Source organism: Canis lupus, chromosome 22 (assembly GCF_011100685.1).
Source record: "Canis lupus familiaris isolate Mischka breed German Shepherd chromosome 22, alternate assembly UU_Cfam_GSD_1.0, whole genome shotgun sequence".
In the NCBI taxonomy this organism is placed as follows: Eukaryota; Metazoa; Chordata; class Mammalia; order Carnivora; family Canidae; genus Canis; species Canis lupus.
In genome coordinates this window covers 15,671,856-15,697,974 of record NC_049243.1, presented here as the reverse complement: position 1 = coordinate 15,697,974, position 26,119 = coordinate 15,671,856, and the positions used below count along the sequence as shown (strand labels likewise).

General features: G+C 38.3%; 1 protein-coding gene across 15 annotated transcripts in view; it reads left to right on the top strand.

Annotated features, from left to right (window-relative positions):
• The window catches only part of DIAPH3 (diaphanous related formin 3), a 508,102-nt gene that overhangs the window by 357,745 nt on the left and 124,238 nt on the right, over nt 1-26,119 (top strand). For 13 of the 15 annotated variants that reach the window (XR_005376327.1, XR_005376326.1, XM_038569687.1 and 10 more), the window contains 2 exons: nt 21,695-21,790; nt 22,291-22,350. Coding sequence is in view for 12 of the 15 variants with exons in the window: in XM_038569687.1 (XP_038425615.1) it covers nt 21,695-21,790; nt 22,291-22,350 (156 nt within the window). In the remaining 3 variants the exon portion in view is untranslated. Of the gene's footprint in view, nt 1-17,917; nt 18,010-21,694; nt 21,791-22,290; nt 22,351-22,702; nt 22,729-26,119 lie in introns of those variants that run through there. The other 2 variants (XM_038569691.1, XR_005376328.1) reach the window with 2 other exon arrangements.

Genomic DNA, 26,119 nt, shown 5'->3' with positions numbered 1-26,119 from the left:
CTTCTTTTTCTCCCCAGCCAGTGCCCCTAGAAGTCATTCATCTGTGAGGACTTCTGTAGGCCACTTCTCTGGAGTGCATGATGCATCTGCACGGTGCATCAATGGATCTGCCCTCTCCCAGTTCCCCACGTTGGACACGAGGTGCTTCCATTCTTGGATTCCACTCCCTGTGATTCCATGTGAAATACTACTCTGTGAGCCCCATTTCCTCCTGGAACTGGGAGCAGTGCACGGGATTCCTACACTGCAGGAAACCTCCCTTTCCAGTTTCTCTCCCAGCAGATGCGGGCTTGTTTTCCATTTACATACAACCCAAGGATGTGATATGCGTTCTCTCTTATGTGAATAGTTCCAATATAGTGAATAGTCCTGGCTTCCACATTAGGGTAGAGCTGGGGAAGGTGGGTTGGCATTTGAGCAGTCATGCCCAGACTTCTATTTTGAAATGCAGTCCTTTGAAATGCAGAATCTTGAATTAGGTGGGTACCAAATGGACACAGTAAAATGAGCCAGGACTTCCAAGTCTGGAAATCCACTGGGCTGTGTAAATTAAGACACAGAGGCATGAAATTCATATTTGGACAGCAACAAATAATGTAGCGGGCCTGAAATGCTTTTTGGGTAGAGCTGTAGGGAGCGGCTACAGGCTAAAGTGGAAATCAGGATAGCATACTATGCTTTAGAGTTTTGCTTTATCCTGTAGGCACTTTCCAAGGGCATTGAGCAGAGCAGTGATAGGGTCTTCTTTTAGAGAGATGGCTCTGGTGGCAACAATGCATGCAGAAGGTTTAGAGGATGTGGCTTAAGTAGAAAGAGTGAGACCAGTTAAGACACCTTTGCAATTTTTTAGGAGCTAAATGCCAACAACCTGAACTAGGATGTACTGAGAAAGAGAAGACAGGGTGGATTTGAAAGACGGTTTAAAGTGGTACCAAGAGGGCTTTGTAGCTGAAAAAGTGTGAGGACCCAGGGAAAAGCTTTCATGACAGGGTAGGTGGTACCTAGATGAGCTTCAGGATATGTGGATTTTACCTCTCTAATTTAAAACCTTTTTATCTTGGGTGTAATTTCACCTGAAAGGGCCTGGCATAGGGTATGAAATATAACTGCACATAAATGCTAACTTCTTTCCTAGAAGAGGAAAACGAACTTCTTAGTTAACAAAGACAGTTTGGGCATCTGTTTGTAGCTACACCAACCAAGAACATTTGAAAACAAATCATGTTCACTCCTGAGGGTAAACTGGGGGTGATCCTCTTATGGAGCTGCCTGCCAACTGAGGTTTGAATGTGTGTCAGGTAAAACAATGTATCCCATTATCCCCTTGGAGGAAAGAGGGGCAATCCCACTCCTTCCTCTTCAGCGGAAACCAGCACAGGCATTCAGTTCCGAGACACTGGGATTTTCATCATTAAAGTTTGCTTTCACATTTATCTTTCTGTCCTATGTGACACTGTTTTAGTTCGTTTTTTGTGAATGTTAAAAAGCATTGATCATGCCTTGCCTAGCATTCCAAAAGACATTCCCAAGGCCTCCTGTATGATTTGCTCTTGTAATTTAAAATTTCTAGCAACAAATTATAAAAACTGGCCTCAGAGTACCTCCTTTATTAATAGAACTGTTACTATAATGGTGAAAAGAAATTCTTCCCATCAAAAGATTTTCTCCAACAAATATTTGTTGAGCACATATCATTTTATGGTACTTTCCAAGGCCCTGGGGATATAGCAGGAAACAAACCAAGCAGATAGCCCTGCCCTTGTGGATCCTGATGGAGAAGACAGACAACATTTAAGATATATAGTGTTAGAAGTCAGTAAGCTCTAAGCAGGATAAGATAAAGTAGGGATGAGGGATAGGAAGTGTATAAAGGAGTAACATTTTAGATAGGGCAGTTTTGTTTTTTTTTTCCTTTGCCACAGTTCTGATCCTATGGACAGTGTTGTTATTCTCTTAGAATGCAAGCGGTGTCCTGTACTGTTGAGTGCTCCAGCCTAGGGGTTGGGGTGACCAGTATTCCAGCCCTGGCTCTACCAGTAGCTAAGTGATAGTAAGAAGGCCAGTTAGCTTCCCAGAATATAAATCTCCTTCTCTATCAAAGAAGGTTCCTTGTAACCTTGCAAATTCTATCTATACTCTGTAAGTCAATTTTTAAATCAAAACATGCCTGAGCAGTCAAAATTTGTCCAGGCCCTCCACCCACTCATTCTACAACTTATCCTCTATTAAATTCAGAGTCTGTTATAAGACACTTTTCATTTAGCTGTAAATAAGAGTCTCTCTCTCCATGCAGTATTTTTTTTCTTTGGTTTTGCTTTCCATTTGGTTATAGGACAATTTTATTTGAAAGTACCTGTTTAGAGTATAATGTGTTCGCCCCAGTTTTGATTAGTAAAAAAGGGAGACATGGGTTTAGAAGAAGTTGCTAATTTGGGGAACTTAGGCAAATGCATATGTATGCAGGTATGTAGAAGGACAAACCCTTTCATAAATGAATTCTGCTTTTGTCAATTACTAGTGTGTTATCCATGGTTTCCTAATTTTCTGAATGGAATGTGTTTAGTATACATGTAGAACAGAAATGAAAATGTTATATATTACAGAATTGGCTGACCTTTTTTACAGACTGACAACTTCTCATTTTCCCTGACAAATACTCAATCAGCACTTCAGTCTATTAAGAGCAGAGCTCATTAACATGCATAAACTAGCAGCCTGATCTAGTTATAATGCATCTTTAATGTGCGACTTATACAGCATAGTGTAGCTCCTTAGTCTTGTAATAAAAGGTAGAGTGGCCTCCAGTGATCAACAGGGTTCTGAGATCAATTTAACCTGGGTAAAACCTTTATCCATAACAACTGTCATTAGGAATGACTAGCATTTCAACTAATTAGCCCACCATTTACAACCCATAAGCTTCTCACAGATGGTAAATGTTTATAAACACCCACAGATGTGTGCACAGCTGACTCTCAGTTATCCGCAGGACTAGGGGACATAGATAATTTGGATTCACTTACAATACAAACCACTCATTTTAGCTAGTTTCAATCTCCTTTCTCTTTGGACTTTTTACCACAGCTGTTAATGATGTAGCAAATTAACTAATGTAATTTCAACTTCTCTTATTGATGCACATACTCTATAGTGGAAGCATTAATATGTACACATGTGGTCACAAGATGGCTGGCATGAGGATGAAAATAGGACCCACAGCTTAGATAAATATATTAAGGAATACAGAATTGTCCCTATGTACTTATAGCTGTATGTCTCATCACTACCTGAACCCCTTGGAACGGAAGAGAATATCTCCTTATATTTGAGATAAAGGAAAAAACACCATTTCCCTTGGCGCTTTGCTTCCTGTGTTAACAATTTTTTTCCAGATAATTCTTTCCATAAGTTAGTCTCAATTTTTCATTAAAATGTCAGCCTGTCTACTGTCTCGTGCTGAATGAAGATGAAGAGATATAAATATAATAACCCAAACACCATGAAGTTATTTCATTGCCTTATTTCCTTCAGCCTGAAGAGTCTTGAGTCTTGCACTTCTTTCACACGTTCATAATCTAAAACTTTCATTTATTCTCCTTTGTGCACTGGATGTATTTCACTTGTCCAGGTGAGTTTAAAGGCAATATTTGATAGAGCTCACCCAGAGACAGGAGCCACCTGAAGATAATAGACTCTACAGAATGTATTGTGAATGGCAACCATTTTGTTTCCTGGCAACCTACAAACTGTATATTGTCTTCAGGCTGAGGCATCCTTAAGTTAATACAGTTGTTTTCCAGAGTTTCCTTACTGGAGGAATATTTCTTTATTTCAGCTTCCTGGAGAGGAAAATTAATCATTCTGTAACTGCATGTTAGGAATATTACAAAGTGTTTAAAGAAGAAATTGTATAATACATTAAATGGTGGCCAAAATTAGTGTCAAGAACTTGAATGGAAGAATGTGGCACTAAAGAAAGAAACCTTGCACTACTAAGAGCTCACCAGTAGATCTGTAACTTTTCAGATAAGTGATATATACTAGTTTTCTACTGTTTTTCATTGATGAGGATTTGTAAGTAGTAATAGGTTATATAAGAATCCTATCGGATATTTCCCCAGAAAGAAAAGTGAGTGGGAACTCAGTGCTTTGAAATACAGAGATCCTTCTGTACATATTTGCCTTTGACAGTTTCCTCTGCTTGAATAGGTGATAACCATTCACTGAGATAAGAAATATAGGAGGAAGTGGAATTTGGGGGAAAATGGTGGTGAATTCCATTTTGTAGATGCTAACCTTTGAGATATCTATAGAACACCCGAGTTACCTTGTCTCAGTGATTGGGTAGGAGCAAGAGTAACTCAAGCTAGTTTTCCCTGAGACTTTTCCAGTTTTGGCACTGCAGGTGCTTTGTTCCAAGAAGCCCCTTAGTCTTCGGCAAATGTGGATTGTTGGTTGCTGTAGTTGGGACTCAGGAGTAGAGGCTTGCACTCTTGATAAAAAACTTGGAGTTCTTCATTTATATGCTGTGGGATTTAATAAACTGCTGATGGAGAATGTGAGGAATGGTGTATGTGTGGGCCAAGGAGGAGGAGCCAAGAAAAGTGCTTGAAAAGGAGTCACCATGGAAGTTGTAGGAAACAAAAATTCTGATATCATAGAGCCCAGGGAAGAGATCATTTCAAAGAAGAAGAGGTAGTCTACGTTGTCAAATGCTGCCAAGAGATCATATAATAAAGAGAATGACAATTGTCCCATTGACTTCGATTCAAAGGAGGTTAGAGGGTTTATAAATGAATGTGGGAAGTGAGACTGACATGTAAGAAGGGTAGTAACTAGAGGGGACTTGGGGTTAAGAGAGGGCCAAGCAGGTGTTCAAAGTTGTTTGAATGTAGTTGGGGGAATGAGAAAAGAAGGGAGATTGGGAATGATACTCAATAGAACAAGGTCCTGGAGGCAGCAGGACCAGTGCAGAGGGTAAGATGACAGACACTTCAGGTGGAGGAAATTGTCTTGGAAAGCAAAGAACGCTCTGCTATTGTGATGGGTGGGAAGGAGGAAAGGCTGGGTCCAAGTGCAGATATATTTGTTGATTTGATGCTAGGAAGTTACACTATTTTTGTCAAGGATTTTTATTTTATATCTGAAATAGAGGAAGTCCTCTACTGAGGAAGGGCAATGGGTGGTTGAGAGGCTTGAAGAGAATGTGGAAGCATTGAAATGACCCCTATCAGGGAGTAGGATTGAGAGCCTCCTGGTGAAACACAAGAGGAGTGTTGGGTAGCATTAAGAATTTAGTTGAGATTGGCAACTGTGATTATGTACTAGCCCTGATCCTGCAGTATTCTTTTTAACCAGGATTACTCAGCAGCTGGTATATAGTTTCAAGAAAATGGAATTTGGGGTTCATTTATGTTTTACCGGGAGTCTGAAAAAGGACCTCAATGAAAGAAGTAAGATACGGGTAGGTGATCCATGGTCAAAGCAATGAACTGGAGAGCATTAACAGACCAGCAGAGAATGAAGAGAGTGGGGCCAGGGCTTTGGAGATTTCCAGGGACATGTGACAGGACTAGTGAAAGAGATACTATAGGAAGGGCAGGAGTCACAACAGTTTATATGAATCTAAGTTATTATTAATAAAATAGTTGTGGGTGGTGGCAGAGTTCAGTTATGGATGTGAGACTGGGTAATGGACCGTTAAAGAGAAAGGATTGGTCCCCGGAGATGAGGGAGTCAAAGAACTCATTTGCTGTTAGATTAGTTGTTCACATGGGATTGAATTCATGCAGGATAATGGCAGGCCTTGGCTGGAAAAGGAAGATTGAATCAGATGACCAAGTCTATCTTAAATAGAGGGGAGACTAGTGTACAGCCAGGTGACATTGACCCAGAGGGATGGCAGTGATATAACCAAATGACATGTTTCTCAAATAGTTCTTTTTGCATCAGGGAAAAGAAGTAAAACTCTGATATACCAGTAAAGATGAGAAAATAAATACTCCCCTCTCCACTACCTATATTCCTACACATAATTAATGTACCAGAGGATGAGTGACATCTACTAGGAAGGGGCAGTGGAGATACCCAGTGAGAGGGTTGTAGAGAGGGACCATGAAGCCACAGGCCGACTAGACTGATTCTAGCATTTCCAGATAGTCCTGGTCTTAGGAGAAGGAAGATGTCTCTGGCCTTTCTCTGTGGGGAGGAAGTCTTCTGTGACCTCCATTTCATTTATTGCCAGGTTCTGGAGAATGGGAGCAGGCTTCTAGTGAATTGGGGGAAACCTAACCTGTGCTTGTTGGCTGTTACCAGATTCAAAAGCCACTGTCTATCTGTACCTTGGGGCATTTCCTGAAACACCTCTGAGTACAGCTCAGCAAAACTAAGGATCTGAGCACTGAGCACTTCTCTGCGTACAACACCTCTATATTGAGAAAAGCATACAATGGAAAGAATCAGAAAGATACTGTGTCTGACCTCCCCTTAACTACCTACCCATGGTTGTGCTTTGGGAACATTACTTCACCTCCTTGAGCTTCAGTTTCCTTGGCTTTAAAATGGCTGTGATAATAGCTACTTTGCAGGGTTGGAGTGAGAATTAAATCAGAAAATTTAGGTAATAAACCACAGAGACGTTCACACAAAGTGATGTTTCCTCATATATCTTAATTCATATTTAGATTTTTTTTCTCATGCATTCTTTTCTAAATAAAATTGTGCTCAAACATACCTAATAGCAGGTTTTATTGGGGGGCTTCTGTGTTCATTTTGTCAGGTTTTTTGTAGTTGAGAGGAAAATCTTCCATTGTTCTCTTGAAAGAGTTTGGCACATTTTTGCCTCCAGTTTCTTTGCAATTGTTAAGGAGTTCATCGAAAGTTCAGTTGTCTCCCACTTTCTTTTCTTTTCTGTGTTATTTGCTTTCTCAGGAAGCATATGTCAATTCCTTTCTTCCCCACTTCCCTCTCATTCAGAGTTGCCTATTGTCTTTGCTGACTTCCTTTCTTTGAATAATCTGTTGCTGTTACTCTGATTAGGATTTTTGCATTTCTTCAGTGTGTACTATTAATGCCACACGTTTGTGTCTGATTGGGAAAGGAAAGGGGAAGGAATGCAATATTTGTGCAGAATAAATCTGTATTTCTCCTACGAAAAGAGCTGGGGAAAAAAAAAACTTTATGAGCCACACAGTCATAATAGAAATGACACTAGAGCTTGAATCTAGTAAACTTCCTTGGCAAAGTTGGCAGCAGGGCGGTGACATTTGAGAACATCCCTGTGCTAATACACAAAATGCTAATACACAAATTTCCACTGTTTACTGTGTCATCTGTAGAGTCTTTTATTTTATTTTATTTTTATTATTTATTTATGATAGTCACACAGAGAGAGAGAGAGAGAGAGAGAGAGAGAGGCAGAGACATAGGCAGAGGGAGAAGCAGGCTTCATGCACCGGGAGCCCGACGTGGGATTCGATCCCGGGTCTCCAGGATCGTGCACTGGGCCAAAGGCAGGCGCCAAACCGCTGCGCCACCCAGGGATCCCCCGTAGAGTCTTTTAAAGTGCAGTTGAAACCTATCTTCAGAAATCTAAGTGCAAATATGGGTATTAAAGAATAACTCCTGCAATCATCACTGGGCGGCCATACCTTATACTATCTCTACAGGAAGCAATTTCCTAGCACTCTGCTCTCTGTTTTTGGAACATTTATCCTACAGGTAGTCACAAATGAAATTGCCCTTAGACTGTAAGTCCCATGAGAGCAAGGGCTGAGGCTGGTTTCAGTGGCTGCCACATATTCCTTGGTGTGTACGTGTAGGATTGACTTGAACTACAGATTTTATAGTCATGTTATTTCCAACTACTTCTTGGACAAAGCAGTTTGACTCTTTGCCAGAACCTCAACATCAATTCATCTAAAACCTAACTTATCATGTTCCACATAAAACCTGATTTTCATGTTCTCATTTTGGGTTAATGATACCACCAATTTCCCAGTCACCCAGGCTTGACACCTTCACACTATGCCAGCTTTAATCATGGTGAAGTACAATTTTGATTATTTCACACCTTTCAAAACCATTCTATGGCAGTTCTTCAGCCTTGACTCTCAGCTCCCTGGGCCTCACTTCCTGACCTTTCTTCCCTCCTCTTCTTGTGTGCACCATATGTTGCTGTCAGCACTTGGCTGTTGGGGCCCCTCTGGGCGCCAGTCAGTGTCCAGGTACACTCACCGAGAGTGGCCCCTCATGACCTCAAGTCCATTTATCCCAGCTTGTCCTGAAAGAAATTCCTGTGAAATGACTACTATCCCCTAGATTACCCTCCCTTCTCTTTTTTCATTCAGGATATTGAATTAAACATTTTCATTTTCTGTATCTGAAATCATTCCATTCTTTGTTCAAAATCTTGAGAAGCACAGCCATTGAAAGATATTTTTCAAAACTTCTTACTCATATAGTGAGACAATATTAAGGAAATATTAAAATAGTCAAGAAAAGGGACACCTGCGTGGTTCAGTGGTTGAGCATCTGCCTTCGGCTCAGGGTATGATCCCAGTCTGGGGATTGATTCCCACATCTGGCTCCCTGTGAGGAGCATGCTTCCCCCTCTGTGTCTCTGCTTCTCTCTGTGTCTCTCAGAATAAATAAATAAAATCTTAAAAAAAAAATAGTCAAGAAAATATTAAGGAAAATATTTAAATGAGTCTAAAGTATATCCTAATATATTTTTAACAGGAAGGAAGCATTTGCCAAGTTTAAACAGGCTTATTTCTCAGAGTAAAGTGAAGCTCTTGTGGGTAACAAGTGAAGCTTCTACTCACAAGTAGTGATGTTAGGCCATGTAATTAACCTTTTCCTATCTGGGTTACTGTGTGATGAAAGGGTCATGGGCGTTCACTGTGTGTGAGTCACATCTTGTTAAATGCCATTATCATTTCACATCTACATATATATTTAAATAGAAAATTATCTTCCCTTGACATTCTGTGTTTTGCAACTGAAGACATCTGTTCAGCATCCTAGTCCCTACGTAATACACAAGGACAACTTTGGCAACGTTTTTTTTTTTTTTAAACCAGAGTCAAAGCTGATTTTTAAATGTTGCTTTCTTTGGTAATTGCTGGAATAGGTCACTATGAACAAGCTAATCAGAGCTGAGCACTTGAGTACTTACATGGGAGACATTTTAAAAAACATTTAACACTGGAAGAATGATTACGTAATGCCTTTTTCAGCACCATGTGGTAGAGTGATGGCTAAACAAGACATCCAAAAATATCCTCTGTTTTATAGCTAATATCTGTGAGTGGTCATAGGTCTATATCCAATATCTTTATTGATCAAATAAGTAATTGAGTTTTCACTTACAAGTGAGCAAGTTCACTTGTTATGTTTTGGAGATCGTCCATATGAACAATTTAAATATGCTTCAGGGTGCTCGGGTGGCTCAGTCAGTTCAGTGTTTGCCTTTGGCTCAGATGGTGATCCCAGTGTCCTGGGATCAAGCTACCCATGGGTCTCCCTGCTTGGCGGGGAGCCTACCTCTCCCTCGGCTCCCCTAACCCCCTGCTTGTGCAATGTGCTCTTGCGCGCTCTCTCTCTCTCAAATGAGTAAATGAAATCTTTAAAATAAATAAATATGCTTCATTATTTTTTCACCTCTCAATATATTTTCATATGTGAATATCGTAGTCTATATTTTTTTTTATCGTAGTCTATTTATATTTAGTCTGTCTCTTGCTGATGGGCATTTAGTTTGTTTCCAATCTCCTGATATTATAAACAATGTTATCATGAGCATCCTTGTATATATTACCTTGCACACATGTGAGTTATAAGTAGGATAATTTTCCTAGAAAAAATTATTTCATCAAACGGTATGTGCAATTTAATTTCTGATAGATTGCTAAATTGCATTCTAAAGATGTATTAGTTTTGTATTTCTACCAACAATGTGTGGAGTGACCTGTTTTCCAGCCTATACCAATTATCCCCATTTTTTTATTGCCATGATGATAAGTGAAAGATGATCTCTCACTGATGTATTTGGAATAGCCTGAATTATGAATGAGTTGAAGTATAATATTCTCTCTTTAAAAGCCTTGCTTATTTATTTTTATAATGAGTTTCCTGAACATATCATTTGCTTGTTTGGAGGTTTTTTTATTGAGTTTTTTTCTGAGTCATAATTTCTTCAAGAAAACCAGTCTTAAGGAATACCTATGTTTCAATTTTTTTTTTCTAGTTTCTCCTTTTATTGTTTGTGTAGACTTTGCTTTTATTTTTCTTTCAGTTTGCAGACACTTAGTGTAGTAAAATCTGTATGACATTTGGATATTTAGATTTTTCATAAGGCAATCTTCCCATTCCAGAAGTAATGAAAAATACACTTTTACATACTGTCTGCTGTACTTTTGCAATTTAATTTTTTAATGTTGAAAGGTTTTATCTATGGTGCCTGGGTGGCTCAGTGGTTGAGCCATCTGCCTTTGGCCCAGGTCGTGATCCCAGAGTCCCGGGATCGAGTCTTGCATCAGGATCCCCTCTGCCTGTGTCTCCGCCTCTCTGTGTCTCTCATGAATGAATGAATGAATGAATGAATAAATAAATAAATAAATAATGTTTTATCTACTTAGAATTCATGTTGGTGTATGTAGCAGAGTGGGAGCTAGATAAAATATTGTCACTATAGTAGTTATTGAACATTTTCTTATCCTCTACTGACTTGAAATGCCACATTTATCATAAATCATGAATTATATTTTTATGTATATTTGATATAAATTCCCATTTTTAGTATATGTGCTGCCAAAGTGAGCACTTGATATGAATTCCCAAGGTCAGTATAAGCAACACATTATTTTCCAAGCTTATTTGACCACAGAGCCACCCTCTTTTCCCCCACAACACTCACACACAGACACATGCATTCCTCATGGGACTAGAATTCTGTGATACACACTTTGGGAAACTCTTACTGAAATTTTTTTTTGTTAAGATTTTATTTATTTATTCATGAGAGACAGAGAGAAAGAGAGGCAGAGACACAGGCAGAGGAAAAAGCATGCTCCAGGTAGGGAGCCCGATGTGGGACTCCATCCTGGGACTGCAAGATCACACCTCAGGCCAAAGGCAGGCGCTAAACCACTGAGCCACCCAGCGAGCCCCTGAAATTTTGTTTTTTTAATAGGGGATGCCTATCTAATGCAGCTCAGCTAAGTTTTTCTATATTATTTCTAATAACAAACTCATTCATTGATTATGTGGTTAGTTGTAAATCTTGTGCCTTAAGTATGTTGACATCCTAAAAATGGTGTATTTGGTGTATTTATTTGGAAGGAGAATTAAATGAGCACATACATAACTTATTTTCCTGGAATTTTGCCTTTTGTTTACATCAGTTTTAAAAATAACTCTAATAAAAGATTTCAGAAGATGATAGACTGCATATCTTCATGAGTTTAACTAAATGACTGTGATGCTAGAATCATTTTCTTACATCAGACTCTAAAATGCAAGAACTAGAAAACCAGAAATTAGTAGCAATGTAGTATGATTTGTTACAGTATATTTATATTACCTTTTTTTGCCTGTGTGTTTACATAATTAAAATAGAATCATACTTTAGGCATGACATCCAATATGGATTTTTTTTTTTTTTAGACTGGAGAGTTTATATGAGAAAAATACTTTATTTCACAAATACTTTCTTAATTTTATTTACTATAACCTTATTTACTATAAGACATGAAATTATTTAGATTCTGATTTGCATAAAATGCAATAAATAGTATAATAATCATGGTTTAGACATCCAAATGTACCTGTGAAATATGTTTATAGTCAAGCTTTGAAAATATAGCCTGTATTATCTCCAGAGCTACTATAAGAATGGCCCCATGGTCTGGGTTCAGAGTTATAAGATGACCGCCACAAGTCCACGCATATTCAAGATAGCAAGAACTAGGTAGTAACATGTGATTGCAGACAGAGCTATGTCACAGCTCCAATAGATACTCAAGATAGTAAGCAGAGGTAGAGAGGTTATCAACTGTTCTATTTTTAAAAAAATAAAAACAGAACTTACTCCTTTGTAAAAGTTTCTAATTTTTTCCTTCTAACTTGCAACAGGAAATATGAATTCAAGTTGTACAAATAATAAAGTAGGGGAAAATAGGTTGAAATATTGTGTGTTTTTTTAAATATAAAATTCTCCTTATGGTTGAGCCTCTTAACTATAGTATAAAAGAGAACTGTTCTAATTATCATTTTATCAGTTAAATCCCAATGAAAATTGGCTTTCTAACTCCCTTGACTCAAATTTTCAGTTTCACATCTAGATTAAGACAAGTTCAAAGACTTTAAGTTATTCCTGTCTTTTTGCTGTCTGGTTTAAGTCATATTTTGAGCTTTGTTCTAGGTTAAAGACTGAACTGGGTTACCAAGTAAAGCAGATACAATCTGGTTCCCAGAAGGTCTATAACCAGCAGCGTTGAAAAATAATTCATGTAATTTTGTAAGGGCAACTGTCACTGTTTCTTTTAGAAAGAGTTGGGTTAAACTATGAGCCTCTGAATTTTGCGCATCAGCTGTGCACTTTTAACACTTCTTGGGAGACACTGAGCTTTTTCTTCCCTAGCCCCACTCCTGATCCCAGGCGTTTAACATTCCATCTTTTACGGCTACTGAAATCCTATAAAATGTGGTGGGAGTTAAAAGAAGATATGCAGGGGACAATGGAGTAAGAAGGGGAGCTCTCAAAGTGCATGCACAGTAAATACGATGGAAAACACTCAGACTGCGAACACTCATTTCTTCCAAAAATCCCCTTTACACAGTAGTCTACCTTGTGGCTTACCCTCAGCGCCCTTGTCACTGCACACACTCTTCCTAAGAGCTTGCACTATGCCAATCAACTGCCTACCACAACACAGGTCAGTCAATTGATAGGAAGATCATACTGTGTGCCAGGCACTCTGCTGAGCATTGCACACCTCGTATCTCTTTTAATCCTCCGATAACTTTGTGAGGCAGGTACTATTCCTATATCTACATTAAAGGTGAGAGGAAAGAAAATGAGAGTTAGTAAGGTTAAATAATTTGCCAGGCGTCATACCTGTGGTTTACTGGAAAGCCAGTATTTCAGTCCAAGTCTGTGAATTCAAAACTTGTGTTCTCTACTTGTCACTATGCTTACGCTCTTTTCCATAGCTGCAAGTGTAACCACTGTACTTCTAAGTGAACCCTGTTCGTGTAACCAGTTCTCCTCCCCCTTGTGTTAAACCTGTGAAACCGTCAGCCTTCTGAACACCTCTAATCACAGTTGGAGGTCTCCTGAACGTCCCAACACATCCAAAAGTGAATTCCTCTCTGGGCTTGGCCCCATCCCCCTACCAAACAAGAATAATTCAGTACTTGGTGAATGATATCACTACATACCCAGTTAGCCATGCTGGATACCTAGTATTCTTCAGTGCTCCCATCCGTGCTCATCAAGGTGTTTCTGTTCTTTCTCTCTACATTTTCACCACTTCTCTTCCTTACTTGGGCCGCTGTGATCACGTTTTGCCTAGATTTAAATCCTCAGACCTGCTCTCACCTTATTTTCCTTGCCCCCCCATCTTATCTCTCTTCAGAGTATTCTTTCTAAAACAGGAATTTGATCATGTTTTCAAAGTAATTTGATGGGGGCACCTGGATGGCTTAGTCGATTGAGTGTCTGCCTTTGGCTTGGGTCATGATTCCTGGGTTCTGGGATCTAGCCCTACATCAGGCTCCCTGCTCAGCGGGGAAACCTCCCTCTCCCTCTGCTCCATGCTCTCTCTCTCTCTCTCAAATAAATAAATACAAATCTTTTAAAAATAATACATAAAAAATAAAAAAATTTGATGGCTCCCTTAAAGATAAACCCCAAATTCCTCTGGCCTATTTAGTGCATGGGGTGCTGGCCCCTCCCTTTGCCCATAGCCCCTCTCAGCACAGCCCCGCAGGTACTCTGCTCTCCACTCCCATGCACATCTGAGTCTCCCAAGTGTTTTGTGACCCTCTGGAAGCCCTGCCTATTCTGTGAGCTTGAGTAGGGCTTCCCTCTTCAGGAAGCTGTGACAAACAGAAAGCTCTTTAAGTCTTTGGTATCCAGGAGGCCTTCTATGACTGCTGTCCCTTCTCCCTGTACCCCATACCAGGTGTCCTTCTGGGCTGGAAAGCTCCATCACAGTACTTGTCATGTTGTGTTGTACCATTTGTTACCTCTCCTCTTCCCTTTATCTGAGGAAGGCACCCTTATTTCAAAAATCAACTTCTTCCTTCGTCTCTGCCTACTTGGTCATCTTTCCCTGTCATGAAATCTTTTGTTGTCATCATTTTTATCCATGTAATATCTGCAAATTCCTAAATGAAATAAGTTAAGCTCATAGCATGATAAAATGTATTTTCCCTCACTCCTCTCAACTTCTTCCACTTCTTTCCACTTCCCAGAGGCAGCCACTTTTAATCCTTAGGGTTCTTTTTCTCTGTATTTATTTACCTCTTCTCTATTTCTAGATAATATGCTTAGACTGTTGTTAATTTATTTTAGGAATTACCAAGTTCCTGATAAGTGAAGATTTAGTTCCTTTTGTTTTCTCCCCACCTTGTAGTCCCCTTGTCCATCCCTCCTCCTCCATCCCTACCATCCTCACACTACAATTGTATTGCAATTGATAGAAAAATAGCCAGTGTTTATAATATCACAGCCGTGGAAATATTCCTTACCCCTACATTTAGTATTCTATGATTATTTCCTGTTGGCTAACAATGTCCTTTCTAGATTTATACTCAAAAAAAAAATGTTTTTTAATTTACTCAGTATTTGTGTACACCTGTCACGGTTTTATCTAGACTCTCAGGTATGTGAAATCAGCAGCAGTCATTTGTGCAGATGGTTCCACACAACAGATTTGCTCTTAGTTCCTTGGCCACGGTTCTCTCCCCCAGTCCAGTTTTCTTCGATGTCATCCGAACTGGCTGCTCTGGGCCTGGGACACAAGTCATCCTGGGAAATATTTTTGCCACTTTGCTGTTTTGTCCTCTCCCCTTTCCTAGATCCCATGTTTGTTTCTTTTTAACTTACTTCCCTTCTTGACAAATGCACCCCTTCCAGTAGCTTTCTAAGAACCAGTGCTCATAAACTTGGATGTTCCTGTTCTATCTTCCTCTTTTTTTTTTATTTAATAAATTTATTTTTTATTGGTGTTCAATTTACCAACATACAGAATAACACCCAGTGCTCATCCCGTCAAGTGCCCCCCTCAGTGCCCGTCACCCATTCACCCCCACCGCCCACCCTCCTCCCCTTCCACCACCCCTAGTTCATATCCCAGAGTTAGGAGTCTTTATGTTTTGTCTCCCTTTCTGATATTTCCTACCCATTTCTTCTCCCTTCCCTTCTATTCCCTTTCACTATTATTTATATTCCCCAAATGAATGAGAACATATAATGTTTGTCCTTCTCCGATTGACTTAATTTCACTCAGCATAATACCCTCCAGTTCCATCCACGTTGAAGCAAATGGTGGGTATTTGTCGTTTCTAATTGCTGAATAATATTCCATTGTATACATAAACCACATCTTCTTTATCCATTCATCTTTCGATGGACACTGAGGCCCCTCCCACAGTGTGGCTATTGTGGACATTGCTGCTAGAAACATCGGGGTGCAGGTGTCCCGGCGTTTCATTGCATCTGTATCTTTGGGGTAAATCCCCAGCAGTGCAATTGCTGGGTCGTAGGGCAGGTCTATTTTTAACTCTTTGAGGAACCTCCACACAGTTTCCCAGAGTGGCTGCACCAGTTCACATTCCCACCAACAGTGTAAGAGGGTTCCCTTTTCTCCGCATCCTCTCCAACATTTGTGGTTTCCTGCCTTGTTAATTTGCCCCATTGTCACTGGGGTGAGGTGGTATCTCATTGTGGTTTTGATTCGTATTTCCCTGATGGCAAGGGATGCAGAGCATTTTCACATGTGCTTGTTGGCCATGTCTATGTCTTCCTCTGTGAGATTTCTCTTCATATCTTTTGCCCATTTCATGATTGGATTGTTTCTTTGGTGTTGAGTTTAATAAGTTCTTTATATCTATCTTCCTCTTAAAGACAGTGTAACCATTTCTTCATTGGAACAACTTTCTCTTCAGAATTTGAAATCCATACCTTGTTTTCTGGAACTCAGTGTTGCTCTTGAGAAAGCCATTTCCATTCTGATTCTATACTTTGTACGTAAACTATTTGGTTTGTTTTTAATGTTCTGGGGCCTTTTGGGATCTTCTCTGTATCTGGGGTTATCTGTACTTTCTGTGTTGTACCTTTGCTTGGGAAAAGTGGAACAAGGGAAAGAATATGCTTTACTGTGTCCCCCACTGCCTCTTCCTGGTTCTCAAGGTACTGCCTCTCCTGATCCAGGCCTATGCACTTCTAGAGTACCACTGGCATTTATGAGGCAAGGATAAAGTCAACCCTGGTATTTCCAGGACCTTTCTCAGGGTCTGGCCCCTAGTGCTGAATATCTTCTGTAATATAGAAATGATTTCTGAAAATATAACTACAATTTTTGTCTGAATTTGAGGCCAGAATTTCCAGCTTATTATCAGAAGTTATCAGAAGGTCGCTGCTAGCACCGTGCACTCACATGTCCAAAAGGAAGCTCATTATCTTCAACATTTGTTCCCCACCAAACTAAATATTATTTTAAAACATTTTCATATTTTCTACTCTTCTAGTCATAGGCCCCTGAGACCTCGGACTTCTCTGACTCCTCAGTAGGCCACCCTCTGCTTGTCTGCATGTCCTATTGATTCTTCTTTAAGAGATAGCTCATCCTGAGCTCCCCCTCCTCCATTTTCCTTGACACTGTACGATTTTTGTAAATACCATTTACTAATTAAACAAGGTGAGGTGCTATTCAGGCACAGCAAAGCTTTGACTGTTAACAGCTAGTCTATTGATTTAAAAGAGTTCACAGCAGGAGAAAGGCTATAAATATTTTGGATATGAACTGACTTGTAGTTAGAGAAATTGAATTCTAGTCTACAATTAAAAAATAGTTAATTTTTGTTACTCTTTGTAGAGGAATAATGTATTAGAATGATATAAATATGAATTATTAGGTTTGTATTAGAATCATGTAAATATAAATCATTTCAATATTCAACTCAGGTTGGTTTTTATTCATATATTTGCCTTTGTACCTGCTGTTCCTTCTCCAGGTATGCTATTCTCTCTCTATGCTAATTCAGCAGGATACCTTATATCTCCAGTAATTCATACAAATCCCCCTCAATACTTATCACATTGTTCTGCTTTTTGAGGTCAGAGAACATGTATTGTTGACTCTTGGGACCTAGGTATTTCTGGTGCCTAATAATGTCCTGGCACATAGTAAGCCCTTAGTAAACATATATTGAATTAATATTCTAAATGCACTTTTAACATTTGGAATAACATCTCCATTATGTCTTTATCTTATGCATTGGATTATTTAAATACTGTTTAAAGGGCCTACTTCTGATAGATACTTCTGATGAGTTTCCCTTAGAAATGATGATAAGCACATAACAAAATACACTATACAAGTCCATTTATATTGTATCTAAAACAGTGCTTGAAGCATAATCAAATATTTCATAAACTTCCTTTAGTGCCCTATGGAATTCATTTATGAATTTATTTTCCTACATTTTTATATCACTTAACAATTTACCAAGTGCTCTCATTTGTATTATCTCATTTGATCCTCTCATTAACCCTAGATAGGTATTCTTTTTATTACACTTGCTGGGAACAATCATGTAAGGAGTCCAGTATCACACAGGTAGTTAGTTGAGAGCTCAGACTAGAACCAGTTATCTTCTTACTTCCATATTATATTCTTTCCATTAGGCACATGGGAATGAAGTCCAAGAAAAGCCATCAGCTCTGGGAAACAGGGGCACAGACATTCCAGCTACAGAGTGAAGGATAGGAGAGAGAAGGTGTGTGAAGAAAGTTGCCCTTAACTGAAGAACAGTTTGTGAAATTGGAAGAGATAAAATTAGAAACACAATTGGAATCAAGTGCTGGGGCAAGTGAAAGAGTTGAGACTTTATAATGTGGAAAGTGAGAGATATTGAAAATTTGTGACTGGAGGATTGAAGATCCTAGCTTGCTTTCGAGTTTACGTGCTTTATGGGATGAATTCAAATTTGGGATTAACTAGACGCATTGTAACTCCTAGCAACTCTTGCTATATTTCAGGTAAAAAGTAACTCAATTCTGGGCAGTGAACTTAAGTCAGAAAAGGAAACAAACGATCAATTCTTGAGATATTGGGGAGTGTGCACGAATAAGGTCTGGCAACCGAATGGATGTGTGAGACAAAGGAAGAGGAAGAAACAATACTAGGCTGTTTGTAGTGATGGTGGGAACGTACTCATACCACTTCCCTGGTCTTCCTTCCACCTGTGACCTTTATTCTCCTGCATGAGTACCCTTCCCATTGGCCATATTAGTGCCTCCTTTGTTAATTTAGTCAATGTATATTAATAAGCACTCTCTAGGTAAGACTGTCATTTTGCTAGGTATTAAGGATAAACAAAAGCCATAACCTCTGTCCTGCATGAACTCAGTCTAGTGGCAGGAACTGTCAAGTAAATTATAGTGTAAGGGATTTATTGCTGTGGCTACCTCATGCCATTAAGACACAGAGGGGCACCCGGTTCAGCCCACATGATCAGGGAAGGGTTCTCCTTTCTGTCTTGAAGTAGGAGTTAGCTTGCTGAAGAAAAGGGAAGGATGTTCTGTGTAAAGAGAACAGCACATTCAAGGGCAAGAAGTACAGAATGTGATACTGGGACATATGTTGCTTAGTGAGTCTCAATGTGTCAGCATCTACCTCCTGAGAACATGGGATTAACCTACCTAATGATAATATAATTATCGCATTCAGGGAACTGAACATTGGTATAATACAGTTTTGTAATATCCAGCCCATTTTTAAATTTTCCCAATTATCCCAACAATATCATTTATAACTTTTATTATAGTCGAAGAGCTAATCAAAGATTGTGTATTGCATTTGGGTGTCCTAGCTCTTGAATCTCCCGTAATGCCCCTAATCTTTTTTTTTCTTTCCCTCCCTCCCTCTCTCTGTCTCTCTCTCATTTTTCATAATTGATAGTCCTGAAGAACCCAGGCCAATCACTTCACAGAATGTTCCTCCCTATCATACTTTGCTCATACTTAGATTCAAGATAAATATTTTTTTGTGCAAAGTACTACACAGGTTGTGTCTTTCCCAGGGCACGCTTTCAGAAGGCAGTTGTTGTCAGTGTATACCATTACTGTTATATTTGATGTCAGATTTATTTATTTGGTTGAGGTGATATCTGCGAGATTTCTCTAAATCCTGTTCCCTCACAGCCTTATACCCAGTAGGTTTTGCACCCATTGATTTCTGCCTCAATCAATTCTTACTTTGTGAGTTGTAATGTAGTAAATTTTCTATTTCCCCCTTATCTTTGGCACCTTTTGGTTGTCATTCTTCTCTAAAGAGGAACTTTCTCTTCCCCCATATTAATTTTTAATTTTTTAGTATCAGTATGGATGCATTATGGTTTCCCTCCCTCTGACCGTGTATAATAATCCATCCCTATTATCACTCATTTGGTGCTCAAATCCTCCTAAACCTGGTCAAGGCTAGCCTTCAGTCTGGCTCCCTTCTGCCCTTTTCACATATCCGTGTCTATCTGTGAGCACTTTCTTAAGAATTTTCTGGTGCATCAATACATTCCTGGCTTTTTTACACTTTTGGTCTCAGCCTCAGAATCGGCCATTTCTCTTAAGTTTTCTGGTTTTCATTAGGGTATTTAGAAACCAAGATCTGGAGACGAGGCGTGCTCATTGCTGCCACAGAGTCATTACTTCTGGGTTATTTTGGAAAGCTAGAAAAAGTGGGAGGGTTTTTTGTTTTGTTTTAAAACTCTGAGCTTATATGATGCTTGTAAATGCAATCCAACACTTCATGGTTCTTCCTCTCCTCCTATTCTATATTTGTACTTCCTTTCCCACTGTGAGTTTACTTGTCTGCTCAATCTTATAATACACACATAATGGTTTCAAAATCACACAGCCAATACCACTACCAACAGTAAACTTATTAAAGAAAGTTCAAATTTTCTTTGTAGTTCTTTGGTTTTGGTTTTTTTTTTTTTCCCCCTTAAAGTGTATGCCATTAATCTCATATTTGCTTTCTTAACATTTTAGGTTTTTAAAATGTTACCTTTTACTAAAATTATATACGCAACCTTGAATATGGGGCATTACTTGCAGTTCTTTTTTTTTTAAAAAAAGTTCGAGTTTAAATTTTCAAAGATAGTTACTAATTAAGGTGTCTGAAATTTTTAATGTATTTTAATTAAAATAGCCATCAAGCCACTTGAGAATTAAATTTACGTGTAAATTAACCTCCAAATACTCTACTTGTTACTCACCTTTTTTTTTTAATTACACCTACAAAGTTTAGTACTTTTCTAAAAATATGAGATAGAACCAGATGGAAAGGGGCCAATACATATTTATATTCATATATCTGCTTATAAACTGTAAATGAGTTTGCTATCTGTACTCTACTGCATTCATTTGTCGTCTGTTCCCAATCAAGGGATTGCATCTCAATAAAAAAAATTTTAAATCCAAAGGAAAATAGTTTTCTATTACTTTAGATGTAACTATATCAGCCATACAAGTTCATAGAGAATCCTACAAATAATGTCTTTCTGAAGGACAAAAAAGTTTATTTCCTTGAATTGGGGTTTAAGTCAGTAGATTCTTTGAAGCTCTCCCCCCTACACACACACACACACACACACACACACACACACACACACTTCCTTTGAATAATATTTAGCATTGACAACGATAAGTAACTATGAATATTACAAGATAATCTGGTTTTGGAGAAAGGATTGGCTCTATCACCACATCCTTCATTAAATATATACAGAATATCAATTTAAACTAATCATAATGGGATGAAAAATCCTTCAGGTATTTGAGAGCCTCTTTGGGTTTATTTTTCATTATAGAAGACAAACTTTTCATACATTCCATGAAAGTTTGTAGTGATTGTTCTGTGTCACCGAAAGTCAGGAGATGGTTATCCTCTGATATGAAAAGGCAGTTGTTGGGAGCATGTTCACAATAGTTAACCTGGAAATATAATTTTGTACAATAAGTTTAGGCAGCAGAGTCTCGATAACAGCAACAAAAACATTCTCCTGCACCTGGTCGATTTTAGAATGGAAGCTGATGCTTTGAAAATAACCCATTTCTACAAGGGAAATGTGATTTATGATAACCCGAGACACAGATATGACTAGAACCGCATCCTATTTAAAGTTATTGTGCTGCCAGACTATAAAATGCAGTCCTCTGAAGGGAATCAATGGAACCCAGTCCTCCTTAGTGGACAGTAACACAGGCACTAATGAGCCCCATTTCATTAAAAGATACTTGATTTATGAGAGAGTTAAAGTCCTATCTTGGTTTGAAATTGCTGGCTGAGTCCTGGCATCTGATCTTTCCTCCCCCTACCATCACCATCACCAGTTTCTGTGTATGCTTTGACATTGCTATGGTAACCCCGAGGGCTGATGGAATTCCCTGCATGTCTTTTCACAGAGGGTGATGAGACAGGAGTGATGGATAGTCTGCTGGAGGCTTTGCAGTCGGGCGCTGCCTTCCGCGACCGAAGAAAAAGGACGCCAAAGCCAAAAGGTGAACATTATACTTGTTTCATGTTACTTTCTAGGGAACTATCACAAAGAACAACCTTTCCTTTTTTTTCCTTTTAATTCTTTTAAAGTCCTGTGTCAAGAATGTAGTGCTCTGGGCAACAACTCTTCAGAAGTTTCATGAGTTTGCTTAATCCTTCCCTTGCAATGACAAATGTCAGAGAGAGAAGCATTCCAGTTGGCCGGTGTCAGTAGCACATTAACAAACCAAAGCACTGAACCTCGAAAATCCTGATTAGTGTGACAAGTCTCATCTAAAGAACCATATGCACCTTATCCCAGTGGAGTTTACAGTAGCATAATTAAATGGGAAGTAAAAGTCATAACATCATGGCTTCAAGTATTTCAGGCTACTGAAGCATTGCTTTGGGTCTATCTAGATATATTTAACCTTTGAAAACAGTCTAATACTGTTAACACTTCTTGAGATGAAGAGATCTCTATATTAATTCTCTCTTTCTTCTTTTTTTTTTTTTTCAATAGATATTCGGCAAAGTCTCAGTCCCATGTCCCAGAGGCCTGTTCTGAAAGTTTGTAACCATGGTAATAAACTCTATTCATAAATTGCACTTTCTACTTATCTACTTTTATCCTGTTGATCTATTATTTTAATAGGCTGCTATGAAGGTTCTCATGTTTAGATATAACTATAGGAATAGAAATGTGCAGATGTACCTATTGCCCTGAGATTGTATTTTCATATATTCCATACATTATTGCCTGATGGTAGTATCTAGGGTTCTTCTTTCAGGTCTCGGATGAATTTTTAAAATTAGTGTTATTTGGAATTATTTGAAACCTCACATATTTTTGATCAGTGTTGTCCAATGTATCCTTTCAAAAAGAGTTTGCTCTCAAAGTAATATTGTACATAGTGGATTTGCTTTACATTTAGATACAATTTGAAATATCGAATCTGTTACCCATTTTACTCTACCACATTTGCCAGTATGGTTTGAAATACTGTGACCAGCATTTTGGCAAAATCATGAATACAGATGAACTTCATGTGCTCATTTTGTGGAAGGATGTACTAGAATCACTGTAAAGGTGAGTTAACTTAGTTTCAGATGTTTATCTGAGATTGATTGCTTTCAAAAGTCCCTAACCAATGCCTGCACACCCCTCTCCCACACAGAGCACTCTTTTTCTCTTCAAGGTGCCAATTCATGCTGGTTGGGTTTTATTTATGTTGATTCCCTTTCCCTCATTATTATGTTTTATGGGGTTCTGCTTACCTTCCATAGTTATAAACGAATTTATCAGTTACTATTGTCATTTATTCAGAGTGAGATTGTCATCAAAGTTAGCCAGTTTTATACATGGAAAAAGACTTGACAGATTTTCATTTAAGGATCGTTTTGGATACAGATGAGTTAAGTTCTGAAAGTGTTAATATGTGACTAGGTACAGAAACTTGTGTCAAATTTCTAGGGTAGCCTAAAAAAAACTATGATGTGAATAAGAAAGAGAAGTGAATGTGGGTAATTAATCTTAATAGATGGGTAGATGCATATTGTTCAAGGTAAAATGTTTAAATAGGTCTTTCTGGTATTTTCAACAGTCTGTTTTTTACTATTGTTTGGCCTTTCCCTTCTCTAATAGCAAAAGAAAGGAGCTATAGTGCTCCTACCACAGATATTCATTGTGGATAATTAAGTAATTCCTAACTTTGGGTTTATGATTTGGAGGCATTGTGACATGGTAAATAATGGCAAAATGTCTAGAGAATCAAGCTACCTTGAACCCGAGATTATTTTGTTTTGTAGATGAATAAATGGAAACTCAAAGAAGCTGCAAGCCTTCCCAAGAGTACAGGGCTAGTTAGTGACACAAATAGGACCAGAATGCAGTTCCGACTCCCATCACATTTCTTTTTTTGATTACATATAGGTATTTAGTATTATTTTTTATTCATAAAAAATTATATAACATAAACAATACAGCCCCCGTGGTGTGTCATTAAAGACCCACAGCCAGCACAATGATCATGAAATGATGATAATGGCATGCATATACCCATGCTATACTCAATTTAAATTAGATATTTTAGGTATTATGTGAGGAAGATTATTTAAGATAATTTTGTGCACTGGCCTTGGGGAACCCAGTCCTTTTCTGACAGTAATGTCAGTAGAGTGACCAGGCTACAAAGGGTTTTCCATAATTATAACTTATAAATTGTGCTGTTTTGGTCCATTGCATAAAAGCAGATGAACCTTGCGTTTCTGTCTTTACTCAAGTTGACATGTACTACCTGAAGTTCTAAGGCTATTGTGATAATTAAACTAATAGGTTATACAGCAAGCCAAAGGAGATAAATCACAAAGGTCAAATTCTTTTCTAATATAAATGTAGTGGAATAAAGTGTTTTTAACACTTATTTTCTATCAGTATTCCTGTTATGTTTTCCTTTCATATTTATAACCAAGTAGGGGAAAATTCAAATGACCAGTTAATCTTTAAGAACTCTGTATATAAAAATAGATTTATTAGATTAGATGTTGAAAAGTGCAGAATTTAAGGAAAGTATCATCATTGCAACAAGGATCATGATGATTGTTAGGAAAAAATGATATTTCAGAGTATTTTGTAATCTTGCTATTTCTAAAAGTTGCTTTTTGTTTTGAAAATGCTGAACTTATAACTCAACTATGTGAGTGAAATGTAACTTGAACCTATTTTACTTTTTTATCTGCTCTCATGTACTTAAAACTAATGTCTGATATTTTCTACCTGCTAATAGTAGTTCATATTATCTTATAAGCTGTTTTTTGAAGACATATAAGATTTCCTACAATTATTTTAAACTTACTAATATAATAAGCTAATGTCTATTGAGTTATTTGACTTACTAGATACCAAGCACCATGCAGAAATTTTATACATATCATCCTATTTCATCTTCACAACAATCCTATCAGATAGTATTCTTATCTCCATTTTATTGTTGAAAATAACTAAAGATTAAACAGGTCTGATAGTTTGCTTGTGGTCCTATACCTAGTTTTAAACCTGAGCTGGGGTGGCCCCGGTGGCGCAGTGGCTTAGCTCCGCCTGCAGCCTCAGGTGTGATCCTGGAGACCTGGGATCGAATCCCATGTCAAGCTCCCTGCAGGGAGCCTGCTTCTCCCTCTGCCTGTGTCTCTGCCTCTCTTTCTTTCTGTGTCTCTCATGAATAAATAAATAAAATCTTAAAAAATAAATAAATAAATAAACCTGAGCTGACTTCTGATTCCAAATTCTTAATCTGTCTGCCATGCTGTACTCTGAATACATGGCTTAAATCAGCATCTATTTCTCTTCACACCCTTGAGCTATGAGCAATCTATGTACCTTTTTTTCTCTTCTTGATATAAGGTTGACCTATTGAGATAAATCTTTTCAGAGGTTTTCTAGCCTCTGGTATATCGTGTCTCTTGTTCCCAGATTTAACCACTAGGTATCACTCTTTACCAAGAATATCCCATCTTCTGGAATTATGACCGCTTTTATTTCTTTTAATAAACTCTGTATTAAAACACCTATATTAATTTTAGCCAACTTATACTCAGAAAGACCGTGGAACACTTATTTTGTATAGATTATAAGTACAGATTTAAATTATACCTGCAGACACAAGTGTAGTTGCAGACATAGGTCATCCTTTATTTCAGAATTAGAAGATAGATCCTGGGACCTTGCGGCTAAAATATCCCAGTGTATATTTTGGCAAAAGATGACCTCAAGCATTCCATCTACTACGGGCTTCAGAAGCACAGAAATTTTACATGCTGAGTAATCCAGTCCTTGTGCTATGCTCCAAACCCCTACCAAAAATACTTTGGTTAAAACCGTTACTTGTTTTATCTTTTGCTTTGCCTTTTTACAGCCTCAGCCAAAATTAAATATCCAGTATTTTTCCTTGCTAAACCTTTCATTCATTCATTAATTTAGCAAAATTTATTAATCACTTCTAGGCACTTAAAATATAGAGATACTCTCTAAGAGTTCATCATCTAGTTGGGACAGATGAGTAACAATTCCCATATATTTGGTTAATGCCAGGATAGAGGCAACAAAGCTTTGGGAATGCCTACAGGTATGGAAGACCAGTCCAGACCTTATGAGGACAATCCAAACTTGACTTCTAGAAGGACCTGAAATCCGATTGAGTCTTGAGGGATGAGTAGAAGTGAGACCAGAAGCCCAAGGGCGAGTGTGAGCCAAGAAAGAGCAACAGCATGTGTGCACTTTCTAGGAGGTTCTCCAATGAACCCCAGTCTGCACTCTGGAAAATTATATGTTCTAATAACCCCGTGGCTTTCCCATT